At 33.5% G+C, this 13211-nt stretch overlaps 2 protein-coding genes across 3 annotated transcripts; one reads left to right on the top strand and one right to left on the bottom strand.

Moving 5' to 3' along the window:
• The first annotated feature begins 83 nt into the window (after positions 1–83).
• Positions 84–5178, top strand: LOC132701267 (multiple epidermal growth factor-like domains protein 10). Its single transcript, XM_060669064.1, has 6 exons — positions 84–217; positions 484–630; positions 2714–2851; positions 3242–3502; positions 3555–3713; positions 4967–5178. Exons 1-6 carry the CDS (start codon positions 127–129, stop codon positions 5155–5157), a joined length of 987 nt encoding a protein of 328 aa, XP_060525047.1. The 5' UTR covers positions 84–126; the 3' UTR covers positions 5158–5178.
• Positions 5179–5185: 7 nt separating this feature from the next.
• Positions 5186–12993, bottom strand: LOC132701266 (fibrillin-1-like). 2 transcript variants are annotated; one of them, XM_060669063.1, is made up of 6 exons: positions 12793–12993; positions 10619–10826; positions 8701–8915; positions 7104–7229; positions 6288–6407; positions 5186–5869 (listed from the first exon to the last, which is right to left on the bottom strand). In XM_060669063.1, exons 3-6 carry the CDS (start codon positions 8768–8770, stop codon positions 5784–5786), a joined length of 402 nt encoding a protein of 133 aa, XP_060525046.1. In that variant the 5' UTR covers positions 8771–8915; positions 10619–10826; positions 12793–12993; the 3' UTR covers positions 5186–5783. The 2 variants fall into 2 exon arrangements, with proteins under 2 accessions (XP_060525046.1, XP_060525045.1); XM_060669062.1 differs by lacking the exon at positions 10619–10826.
• Between the last annotated feature and the right edge of the window lie 218 nt (positions 12994–13211).

The raw sequence follows: 13211 nt of genomic DNA, 5'->3' as shown, positions 1-13211 counted from the left end.
TTTGCAGATTTCCCTTATCAGATATCAGCCGAATGATAAAACTGGTATCGTAAATTTTGTTTCATATACTAAAAACGGTGACTCAAATTAGTCGCCGCTAACTATGTGAGCCGTTCGTTTTCTAAAATGTACAAACTAGTTTTAAGCGCCTTTTGTATTTTAATACATTCCAACGAAATACATTCGCAAGACTTACGAGCCGTACGACAAAGACTTGGTAAGATTCTGATAGTTTACCTAACATAAATTGCCTTTAACGGCAATTGACGTAATCAGGTGTGTCGTGAGTTTCATACAGCGTGTTGATGGATTCGCGTATAGATGTTTAAAGGAGTGGTAGAGCTTCTTAAGAAATCTTAACTTTTTTTATTTTACAGTGTCAGTATTTTAAATTAAGAAAAAAAATTTTATATACCCGATTACACCACTTTTTCCACCTGAAAACACATAGAAGGCTTTAAAAAGTTGCTACCACACTTGCAGTTAGTTACCAGAGATGTCTGTTGGACAGCGACTGCCGAGAAAACTCATTTTGTTTCGACAACGACCAGCACAGAATCGGAATATGCAAATGCACGGATGGATACGAATTGTTGTATAGGAACAGGACATATTACGCCTGTTTAAAATGTAAGTGTGTCGATTTGAGAGTTTACTGGAGAATTTACTCTCGACTGGAGAGTCTTCGACAATTCAAGTCCTTTCTATTCATCCGTTCTAATCTTAGACTTTTATCGGGACTAGTGATAAGTTTTCGAATACAGGTATATATATTTTTGGATGGAATATCTTAAAACAAATATTAATTGCTACCTGTGTTTCTGTTCTCCAAGCAGAAAACATTTTTTTAATTTGACTTTGGAATTCCAGCCATACTCTCGAATATTTTTTAAAATAAAGTACTGTATCATTGTAGTCACAAAATACAGCGAAGAAATAGATAGAATAAAACTTTTTTGTTTATTTTATAGTATATACCGAATGTCCTAGTGAGGGCAATGAGGTAATGATACTTAAAGTGAATACTGTTTTAAAGCTGAGACAAATTTAAGTCTTTTTGCTTAGATGTTTTTTACTCCAACTCTAAAAGAAAAGCAGGGATCATGTTCCAACATTGCCGAAAGTAAATGTCGGCAACTCCAAAATGGCTTAATAGATTTTAATATACTTGGAGTCATTAAAAAGAGCTTTTCCTAGGATATTAAACGTGCTATAAGTGAGATGAATGTCACTATATAGCGGTTTCTGACATAATGACAAAAAAAAGTTCTGAAAAAAGCTTAAAAGCAACGATATGCAATTTTTGACGTAATTAGATGGTGAAACAAGAGACCAACAATCCATTGAAAACCGAATCTCAATATCTTTGTCCTAACCCAACGCCAAAACTTATAAATTATTAACTCTATCTGAACGTTATGGAAACTAAACATTTATAACGACAAAATAATAAAAAAGTTAAAAGATTGACTACAGTATATCGGATACAGTCAATTGCATTTTCAGAGGTAGAACAACGAATTTGATAAACAATATCTTTTATTCTACCTCAAAGGTAAAAGTACAGCATAGTAAAGTCTTGAGATCTGGCACATCACGGAAACAAACTGTCTATTCCTATGAAAAGGTTTGGACAATCCTGGTCTAAAAAAAAATCCTAATTCCTAAAAATTCCTAACTGTACCGATGTTTTACTAATATCCAAGTCCAATCTTATTCTTAAGGTAAATGAGGATTAAGGTGGACAAGAGCATTAACGACGTTTTGTTCGTTCCTAACCCGCCGATTTCTTTTATGCACTGGTAGGATGAACTCTATAATTAGTAATGAAGAATTTCAGTCAAATGAGCTGCTTTATTTCTTTCATGGTTTTCTATTTACTACTTACCACTTTAAACATCAGTAATCCATAAACTTGGTTAGTCTTGGTTAGATTGATAGTACCCAATCTTTGAAAACAGATAAGGATATCACAATATAGTAATAACGCCTAAGGTATTGTAAAAAAAATAATATAAACTAAGATTAGAAAACAAATTTCAATAGCAACCAGTAAAGCGGAGATATTTACCAAAATTCAACTTCTTTTGAGTTAAAAATTCTTTTGTTCATATTTTATGTTAGGATAAAGATATTGAGATGCATTTTTCACAGAATTATTGGGCTCTTGTTTGACGATCTAACGACTTTAAAAAAATTATATCGTTTCAGTTTTTTTTTTCAGAAAATTTTTTCTTTTGCCATTATGTCACGCCATGTATAAAAAAAGTCATGTGGTGGCAGGGTATTCAATCCAAGTCATCTCACTCAGAAGCCATTTTCCCATTTTGGAGTTATCGACATTTATTTCTGGAAATGTTGGAGTACCCCCACCACTTTCCTTTTAGAGTAAAAAGCATAGAGCATGAAAGCTTTGAGTTTGTCTTGGCTTTAACAGTGTTCAGTATAAGTATTATTATCATGATAAAATTTTGTAGAAAAATGATGGCCATTTTAGATTCAATTAATAATTGTCTTGAGAGTTTTCCCAATATCGTACCTCGTTGCCCTTACTAAGACACCCAGAACAAAATTGTATTATCCAATTTCCATCAATAGCTAACATTTTGTGATCATATAGACAAAACTAAGAAACTGGATTTCAAAAAATTCAACAAAATCCTAACAAACTGACACATCTTTTTATTTTAAATATTTGATGTTTGCAATTTAGTTGCGGGTTACGATCAGGAATGCGTACAAGACACGCAGTGTATAGAAAGCTTGGGCGCCCTCTCTACATGCGATGGGTTCTGCAAGTGTGTAGATGGCGCTCATCGCTACACCGACGGGAGATGTTACAAGAGCATCCGTGAGTGTTCTAGGCAATGGCATTATTTTCAAAGGAAAGAAGACATCCTAAAATAACTAAATATGGCAAACTTAAGCAAAACAAAAGTATAAAGTAAAAACTATCGTTCTGTCCACTCTCTTGGCGATAGAATGTGTTTCAAGGCGTGGAAGGGATAGTTGATGGTTTGGTCTGTTTGGTCTGTTTTCGCACGCACTTATTCACCAAATTACAAATATGTTAACGTCAAAATGCGATATCAAAATTTCAAAGAATGTTTTCAAAATTAATAATAATATAATAATAAATAATTGTTAGCTGAATAATTGAAAGCATGCCAGCTTTCCTTTGAGTATAACGGCAAGTGATTTTTTTGGTTTCAACTTTGATTAATTCAATTTGTGCCCGCAGTATTGGACGATTTCTGTCAGACGGACGCCAACTGCATCCTGGGCGACGGCACATTCGCCTTCTGCGCAGACGGTCAGTGCAGTTGCAACTTGAAGCAGCAACCGTCCGCCGACAAGCTGAGTTGTATAGAAACGCGAAATCTGGGGGAAAGCTGCTCGGACAATAATCAGTGCTCTCTAACGGAAAACGCTATTTGCAGGGAGGTGTGCAGGTGTGCCGCCGGATACGTGTTGTCCAGGAACAGAACCGCGTGTTTAAAAGGTTTCTTTTTTACAGCGGCAGCTTTGTCTTTCGATTAAGTGTCGTGTTTTAGCCGCTACGTATTTTCTGGAACCTTGCGAGGAGAACCCCCAGTGCTCGGAGTTTTTGAGGGGTGCCGCTTGTGTCGCAGGAAACTGTTCCTGCATGGACGGGTTTCACGGGTTTGAAAACACGTGCGCCAGGAGTGCAGGATTGGGAGAAGCTTGCGCGGGTAATTATTGGCTTCAATAACTTTCGGTTTCGGTGTTATTGAAGGAAAATCAATATTATCTCTCCTCACAGAATTCAGTTTAATTTGTTGTTATTTTTGGACGTGTTAAACTAATAGTGATGAAATCTTGGGTAGTTAGTTAGTAGTTTTTGGGACAAATTTATGATATAAGCCAATTGCGTGCTGAAAACTATAAAAATCATTATTGAACTGTAAAACGTAGTATTGTACCTATGAGGATCGTCAAGGGTCCCGGGAGTGATAGGTAGATAATCTGTCTATTTATATTAGTATTTAAAATTAGAATTATAGTTGCTTTTCAGCAGTTGTCGGAGCTACTGAAGACTGTAAATTTGAATAAACCATTTATAAAGTTTGTTGTCGACGAAATCGCCTCAAAACGAAATATAAATGGTATTTCGCATTCCGCCATAGCACTGCCAATTAAACTCCATAGAATTGCTATTCCAAGGGGGGATAAAAACGGCAGATTGTGAAAAATGGAGTGCATCGAACATGTGACTGAAACAAGCTGACAACATGGTAGAAAACACTGCAAAGTTCGGCGTCCAAAAAATTATTTCATCTGACCACGGGGAACATGATTAATCTGTTTTAATATTATTCTTGTTTCTATATAAGTTTTTATTTACTTCATCTTATAATTAAATAATAAATTAATTTATTATCTGATTATCCGCCCATTTCTACAATTATAGTCGTATATAATTATTATCATATTATTATATCTATTATTTCTGTAGTAAACACCGTATCTCTCTCCTCTTTTTTAGGAACGATTCGAGTTCTTAAAAACTGAAATATGGAATTATTAAAAATCACCAATGCAATTTATCTACACTTTACGATTAACTTTTTAGTTGTCCAACCGGTTTAATAATTTCTTGTTCTTTCTCTTCTTCTTTCTTTTTCTTAAGGTAGAGTTAGCTTTGAATCAAGGCTCACGTGGGAAACCTTATTGCCTATCGCATGCCATTTAATACCAAACTTTTGAAGCTATTTTTCTAGAATATACTGGGCTTCAACCATTAATGATTATTTTTGCCATTTGTCCCACGATCTTGAAGTACATTTATTAAATTATGTGGTGTCATTTCAATAACACTCTCCATTTTCACCTTTAAATAAAACTGTAAAATCTAAAGTTTTCTAGACTTTCTAGATTTTTTCGGGAAAACGACATGTATCAAAAGCAGAAAAAAAAATAAAATTAACTATTTTTTGTTTTTTAGCTTTGGAAGAATGCGTTACGGAACGACAGTTTGGCAACATTGTCAACTGCACCGAAGGCATATGTCAGTGTCAGAGGGGGGTAGTGGACGAGAGACATGGATGCTCGCGCAGCGATGACGTTCCCGTAAACGATTCGCTTATAGTGTTTTTTACCGTTATTTATTTAATTAAGGCCGCCTTAGATTGGTAAGGGACAACCGAACAAAAATAAAACGCAATTTTATAACTTTGGTTATTCATTTTTTTAATTCTGGCGTACAAAAATAAATTAAAAACAAAACAAGAAAAGCCGAAAAAATCTACGACAAAAAATACGTATTTTTGGTAATAACGAAGTTGGTATGGCGGTGAAAATAATAGTGGATCGCGCGACACGCGGCACTGGGATGAATGTCATTCCTATCCCATATCACTTTATGAACTACTGGTATAATGGTTAACAATAATAAATGGTGTTTACATCGATGTATAAATCGATAATGTGCAATATTTTAATAAATCTTGATTTTGAATATATTTTTAAACGTCAAATCCAACAGTCTTATTTGGTATTTTCATAAAATCAACAATATCTCCGTTGATGAATTTTGTGGTAAGAAAAGTTCGGTGCAGCAATAAATTTCGAATTTTTAAAAATATTGCGTGATGTGTATAAATAGGCAACGCGAATTAAATAATTGACATTCGAAAATACTAAATCTAGGTGATTATTAAGTACAAGAAACACTAAGGTACATGGTATGGCAACAAATTTTAAATCCTATATACAAAACATGGCCGAAACTTTTACTGCAATTTCTCGGTAGGTGATGACCTTTATGTGTTGAAGTACATGTTGGAACAAATCGTAAACATCACTAGCGGTATCGCAAGTCTTTGGTATAGAGTCTGTGTGTCGGAACCTGCAAGAACGAAAAATAAGAATCATGTCAAATCTTGAAAATAAGGGCGGGGGCTATTATTTGCGTTTGCTACTAGTAACGTAATCAAAATAAATAATTCACATAATGGAAGGCGGTCGAACGAAAAATGACGCGTGAATATTTGGATCTTCAAATAGCTAATTAAAGCCAAATAATTAAAGGTAAACGATTAATTAAGGAAGCCAACAAAACACGCAAAACAATTATCCTGTTATTACACCTCCGGAGTAAAATACATGTCGCATTTTGTGTTTAACTTCACCGAGCTACAAGTAGTTGAGCAAATGTTTATACAGGGCTATGTACAAATAGTTCTAACTGTCTAGAGACATTTTTGGAACTTTTTCTCCAAACTTAAAAACCCACGCACTCGTTTAGAAAACAAAGTTGAACTTACTAGAGCATGTTCTCCCATCTTCACTGGGATAATAAAACTCTTTGCATTGGCACCTGACGTTTCCGTCGCAGTAAGCGCCATCTATGCAGTGTTCGTCATATTTACAACGCTCTCCTACATCTGAAAGTGTACCGATTTGCAATTAATTTAGGAAAATGATTAATAATGACCATTACTAAATTGGTACAATTAAATAATTATGCTTATTAAGTAGTACCTATGGCGCTCTTTTTTGTATAAAAATTATATAGGTCGCGTTCCGAGCCCCAAATTTTTTAGGTTAGTGCTAATACGAAACTTGACATTTAAAACAGATGATTAATATTCACAATAGTGTGGCTTCCAGCATATTTCGATGCGATTACCGTTCGTCATTTGCATTTATTTACATCGTATTTAAATATGCAAATGTTTCAACTCAGTACATATGAAGTCGAACAATAATCAACGCACAAAGGTATAGTTTGTTCACAAATATACAAAACTGGCTATTAATGATTTGCAAATTCGAGAGGATACTAAATTTGATTGATTTTCCAATTGCTCGGACAGCTGTGAACATATGTAATGTCTAATGATGCCCCCTAGTAAACCTGCCATTTTTGAGGTATTTAATATTTTCTGTCATAATCGCGTATACAAAATAAATAAATATTAAACTAGATAACTACCTAAACTTACTACTTTTTACTGTTTACTTGCCAAGAATAAAATATTTTTGAAAATATGGTTTATTGACCTTCTGTAAATATCTTTAATAGGCAGATGCAGTCAGGAAGTTTGATTTCTTTCAGCACGTGAAGCTTTTGTACTTACATCCAACACACTTATCCCCATTCCTGCTTGCAATGTACGACGGTCTGCACTGACATGTCCTATTCCTCGCGCAGAAGTAACCTATGCTCTTACAATCTCCGACAGTCAAACAGTGTTCGTTCAAATCTGCACAGAAAACGTAAAATAAAATGATGCTATCTCGTTTAACGAAATCATAAATCACTTTTGTAGAAACTTAATCGGAGTTTTTCCGCTACTGCAGCAATTAAGCAAATAAGACCCGTTCTGCGAACTACTCTCTGCTATTGTTTTATTACTATTTCGGGAAATACCGACTGCGTTTGGAAATTAACATAGATGGAAAAATGCAAACCATTAAGCAGGGGAGTGAAACAAAATTCTTTTAATTTGCGCAAAAATTGGACCTATTAAGGACTATTCTACTGCCATTTGATATGACTTTATATATATATATATATATATATATATATATATATATATATATATATATATATATATATATATATATATATATATATATATATATATATATATATATATATATATATATATATATATATATATATATATATATATTCTCACGTATTGATTCACGGACTAACCAAAACTTTACTGGAAACGTTTCCGAAAACGAGCTATATATTCAACATTTTCCATTGATTGTTTGATTGATTGATTGATTGATTTGCGGATAGTTCGTATATCTGTATTGCGGCACAACAAAAATCACCTTCAGAATATTAAATTTTGAGAGAACATCCTCTAATCTTGCATTGGTAATTGCATTCATATTGTCACCGCAATCAGCAAGGTGTTATAATTGAATTGTTTTTAAATGTATTTTTTAAAATTAGTATTTGGTCTCTAAATTATTTTTCTGGAACATTGTCGTAATACCTTAAGACGGTCTAAGTCGTTTTGTTTTCGTGTTTTCAGATACTTTGAATAAATTAGCTGTGTGACTTCTTTTTTATAATTTTATCTACATATGTAAAACCATTTTCCATTACTACATTAAATATGTTCATTAAATATTACAAAAAAATAATATGGTTACCATCGCAAACACTACTAGAATCAAATCAATGCCAAATCCAAATCCATTTTCCATAACTACATTAAATATGTTCATTAAATATTACAAAAAAATAATATGGTTACCATCGCAAACACTACTAGAATCAAATCTTGATATTGCAATTTAATAGTTTTATTTATTAAGTATACACTTGCTAACATCGAAGGATCTCCTAATTTTACTTTAAAAATGGAAAAATCCAATACGGCGTTCATATAAAACACTGATGATGACGAATTTACAATAAGCATAAAAATATAACTTATTTCCGACAAAAAAATTAAACGTGAAGAAAATTCGGAAACTTGTTGCGTAATTTTGTGTAACGGATATTTTACTTTTTGTATCAACAAAATAGCTAGCTCGCACTTTATACCAACTAAACGCGGTTGCTAAAATTCCAGCGATTATCCAAGTACATTTTTCTTACCGCTCCTCTTTCCCTAACCGCAAAAGCCGAAACGGCGCGCAGCTTTCCGAAAAACGGCGGCAAAAATCCGCGCACCGCAATAACCTATAAAAAGCCTCTCCACTTACCCGACCTACTGTCCTGTGCGCAAACGGCAGTCAACAAGAACGTGAGCGCCGCAAAAACACAGTAATCCATGACTAAAACCAGTCCTTTTGCATTGCAGCTGTCTCGCCTCCTTTTCTTTCATGTGTGGGGATCCGGTTATCCTTGATGAAAGTTTGGTCGATTCCGTAGTACGCTCTCGTATTTTTTGACGCGTTTTTTTTTTCGCCGTTGTGACCTACAATGAACATACGTTGCCTTTATCGCCCGCAGCGAAACGGGAGATTGCGACGAGGAGGCGCGAATGTGTGGTACCTAAATCTCTTTAGAGATTGCGAAAGAGACGTTAGACGTCTGGGGATAGCCGTCTAAAGCCCCTTTGTTCCCCGGAAATGATATACCGGACGGAATCTGCTGTGTGTGCGCGGTACGAAACTGGGAAAAAAAATGTGAGAACTCCCAGAAGTATTTGTACTCATAATCCATCACAAACAGATATATCCAAAGGAGACTGAACAAGCTGTTCATGTTTATGGAAGTCACATGTAATTCTCACACCTAAACAAACATAATATCGCCACAAAAATCAATTTGTCGCGGTTATTTGATGGTGTACTTAACCGTTTACTTGACTTGCTTGATTTTCTAAAAAAATATACAAAGCTCTACAAACTAACGAAAACTGTTTCAAAGGTAAAAAGAGGATTTAACCACTCATACCTTTATGTTGCGTGTTAGTATCTTAACTTAATCTTATCTTGTTTTAGAAGTCCTTTGTAGAAAATATAAATTGTCCTTCGAATTATAAGAGAACTATAAAATATTACCAGTTTAAGCCTCAGATGTCTTACTACCAGTTACATCTATAAAACTCGTCAATGTTTAAATTGGCGTAATGACCAGCACCAGATTAATTCCCCAAGAAGTGCTTTGGAAAATAATTAATATGAATTATTGATTATTCATAAGGTAACAAAAAGTGTGTATATCTATTTATATTTTGACGCATTCTACGAAATGAAATATGTACAGTGTTCCCCATTTTTAATGGTTTTACGGAGTATCTTATTTTATTAATAATGCTAGAGTGTTGTAATCCAATGCTACAAAAATTTACTACTTATTTGTTGTTGAATCCAACTTGCTTCGATTCAAAAACAACCAACGCAGTAAATGGTATTACAGGAGCCTGTGGCAGGTTCTTTAAAAAAACAAAAATTTAATACAGATATAGATGCGATGAGAATTCGGTGGCGTAGTCAGTTTTCCTTTGAAACTCTCAAATTTTGATATATACAATAAACTTTTTTTTTAATGGAATACACTGTATGCCGTTTAATAAATTCTTTAGACTTGTTACTAGCTTTTCATGACTCGTAAGAGCTATTTCAAAGATTATTGAGTAGGAAAATACAGATTTTTTAACATAATTACATAAATACAAAAAGTTAGTTACTAAAACCAACAGAAGTGGGACACACTTTACATGAATTCTACAATTTTTAAGGATTTCAGTCCCTAGAGATTTAACATATAAAAAAACACTATTTAAAAGGTTAAGAGGAGTTAAACTAAATAAATAAATTTTGAGCAAAACATGGGCGTAAAGAATATAGCAACTATCAATCGCCTAAGGTCGATTACGTAGAAACCACAACACTAAAGTGTCCCTAATAAATGTGGGTTGTTGAAACACAATCGTTCAAAATATTCTAAATGTATTGTAAATAATTAATAACATTTTAGTTTTAGCAAAAGTAAAGCAAAGCCGCTTAGTTTCGCAATTTCGTGTTTGGTAGTAGTGTATAGTTGACAGAAGACAACGACAGCTACGACTTGTCATTTTTGTCACATTCGTATGGCCTGTTCACGAAACACACAATATAATTAAAAAGAGGGTAAAACAATACCGCAAAGTGGGTAAATTCTACTGATTCTCACCAAAACGTGCGACGTAAAAAATCAGCTGCGTTGATGTAGATGTTTACAAGTAGTGGGCGTACCACCGCCACCAAGAGAACCCCTTACTATCCAAGTAGGAACCGGAATTTCTCCATAATTTAGTATTATGCTTTTCGGGCCTCCGTGCAAACCTAAACCGCGACACCCACGCACTAACTAAACTTCTTTTATTAACGGGCACAAACACCTGGAAAATGTCGATCGTCGTTTGTTTAATCGCCAACTAATATTATGAATACTATCGAGTAGGTATAAAATATCGATCAAAGGTTTTTCATGGAAACCTTTTATCGCGGACATTTCTGGGTTACTGATATTTCGTTACAACCCCCCTCCGCGCCGTTGTCCCCCTCAATAGATTGAATACATAATGAAAGGAATCCTTGCCGACACCAGGGGGGAAGGAATGGACATAGCGTAGTCCCATTATGTGTACATAAAGTGTAGGGTATAAGTTTAAGCAGGGTCGTGCCTCGTTAGGTAATGCGTAAATGCGTAGTTATCGATTTAAGAAAGGACAAAACGAAATGTTTTCGCGACAAATAAAAAACGCGTGCGTGCATTGTCCCTCGTATATTTTCACGCGACAATGTTGTGGCGTCCTTAAGTTACGAGTATAAACGGATCGTAATATCAAATATCTAAGATTAGTACACTTCCGGTGGCATGGCTTATCGAGTAGTATGGGAACTGCTTTTATATGACGAATCCATGGAACTGGATAACAATAAATTATATGACTCGGTGTGTTTTCCGGGATTATACAGGGTTTTTATAGCAAAAATATCACTTAGAAAATAATCTGAAATAGACTTGCTTTAAAGTATATAATATATATTAAATATATATATATATATATATATATATATATATATATATATATATATATATATATATATATATATATATATATATACGCAACGCAACGAAGAATAAGTGATTTAGTAATGAAACAATTTTAATTTAATTATTTTACCGTGAATCTGACAAAAACATTATATTAATTTTCAGAAAATGTCAGTCAGGGACGATACGGCAGACGGACGCCAATGGTAGACATAAAGAAAACGTTGGTTTGTTGTTGTTGAAGTTTTTATCTAAATGATGATATAAAACAACATAAAAAATAACCATACCGATGCGCAAAAAGATAGATATGATCTAAATATTTTAGAAATGAATTAAATATAATTGATGGATATGTTCATAAAAATTTTATTCCGCATCAAAAAGTTTTTAAAGCCACCAAAAATTGTTAAATGTTATACCTAGTGGAAATATTTTATCTTTTTTTTCTCTTATATATATATATATATATATATATATATATATATATATATATATATATATATATATATATATATATATATATATACGCAACGCAACGAAGAATAAGTGATTTAGTAATGAAACAATTTTAATTTAATTATTTTACCGTGAATCTGACAAAAACATTACATTAATTTTCAGAAAATGTCAGTCAGGGACGATACGGCAGACGGACGCCAATGGTAGACATAAAGAAAACGTTGGTTTGTTATTGTTGAAGTTTTTATCTAAATGATGATATAAAACAACATAAAAAATAACCATACCGATGCGCAAAAAGATAGATATGATCTAAATATTTTAGAAATGAATTAAATATAATTGATGGATATGTTCATAAAAATTATATTCCGCATCAAAAAGTTTTTAAAGCCACCAAAAATTGTTAAATGTTATACCTAGTGGAAATATTTTATCTTTTTTTTTTCTCTTATATAGTGTATCCTAAATTCTTTTTTTTTTGTCTACGATATACTTTTATGGAAATTTTCATAGGCTACCACCTATTTAGATATTTCCACTGCTTTAGAAGGGACTTCAAGATAAATAAATTTAAATATTTTCGAAAGTATTCTCTCTATCTGGGCTACATTTTGATATATTCTACAGATGACAATGGCTTTTGGTAAAAGTCATGTTTGTTTAATTATTTGTTATCATGCACAAAACATTTTTTACTCCATCCTCTTCGAGTCTGGGATTCAATCTGCGCCTAAAGTTTTTTGTTTTGCGGAATATTGTCAGTATTGGTCAGTCTTGCGGATGAATTTACAGTGATAATTATGCCCATTAACTACAAAATTATAGCAATGATATGTACTTACTATTCGTAACCGACACACAATCCTCACAATGAACAACAAATCGAAACTTTCCGAAGTCGAAAATAATGACACCTTTGCAAAATTACGGTGTAACAATATTCGCGCTAGATGTCTGGCAATTTATTCGCGTTTATTTTCCACATAGTCATGAGAACGCGCTACGTATATGAACATTTTATCGGGACTAGGTAGGTATTCATTCGGTTTAACGTTTCAGCGGTTTTCCATCTGTTTGTAACGATCATTTTTTTGCCATCAACTGGAGACCCAGGGTTTTTTCAGATTCATTTGCATTTGAACCTACTTTTATATACGTTCGTTCATACTCGTACACAATGATGGGCATTTACATAGCTAATCCATTCGTGAAGAACACCGCAAGTGGGTTATGCATACTTATGAAGTATGTTAGCCTAGAT

Source organism: Cylas formicarius, unplaced genomic scaffold (assembly GCF_029955315.1).
Source record: "Cylas formicarius isolate icCylForm1 unplaced genomic scaffold, icCylForm1.1 PGA_scaffold_4__25_contigs__length_36172078, whole genome shotgun sequence".
Taxonomy (NCBI): domain Eukaryota; kingdom Metazoa; phylum Arthropoda; class Insecta; order Coleoptera; family Brentidae; genus Cylas; species Cylas formicarius.
The sequence above is the reverse complement of the archived record's forward strand: the minus strand, read 5'-3'. Positions and strand labels throughout refer to the sequence as shown.

Bases quoted from the DNA above. Each gene is read 5' to 3' on its own strand.
- LOC132701267 (XM_060669064.1), top strand. From the start codon at position 127: ATGTACAAACTAGTTTTAAGCGCCTTTTGTATTTTAATACATTCCAAC. The intron at 218-483 runs GTAAGATTCTGA...CCACACTTGCAG, and splicing joins AGCCGTACGACAAAGACTTG to TTAGTTACCAGAGATGTCTG. The intron at 2,852-3,241 runs GTGAGTGTTCTA...TTGTGCCCGCAG, and splicing joins GAGATGTTACAAGAGCATCC to TATTGGACGATTTCTGTCAG.
- LOC132701266 (XM_060669063.1), bottom strand. From the start codon at position 8,770: ATGGATTACTGTGTTTTTGCGGCGCTCACGTTCTTGTTGACTGCCGTT. The intron at 7,230-8,700 runs GTAAGTGGAGAG...TTTTCTGTGCAG, and splicing joins CGCACAGGACAGTAGGTCGG to ATTTGAACGAACACTGTTTG. The intron at 5,870-6,287 runs GTAAGTTCAACT...TCGTTCTTGCAG, and splicing joins AGATGGGAGAACATGCTCTA to GTTCCGACACACAGACTCTA.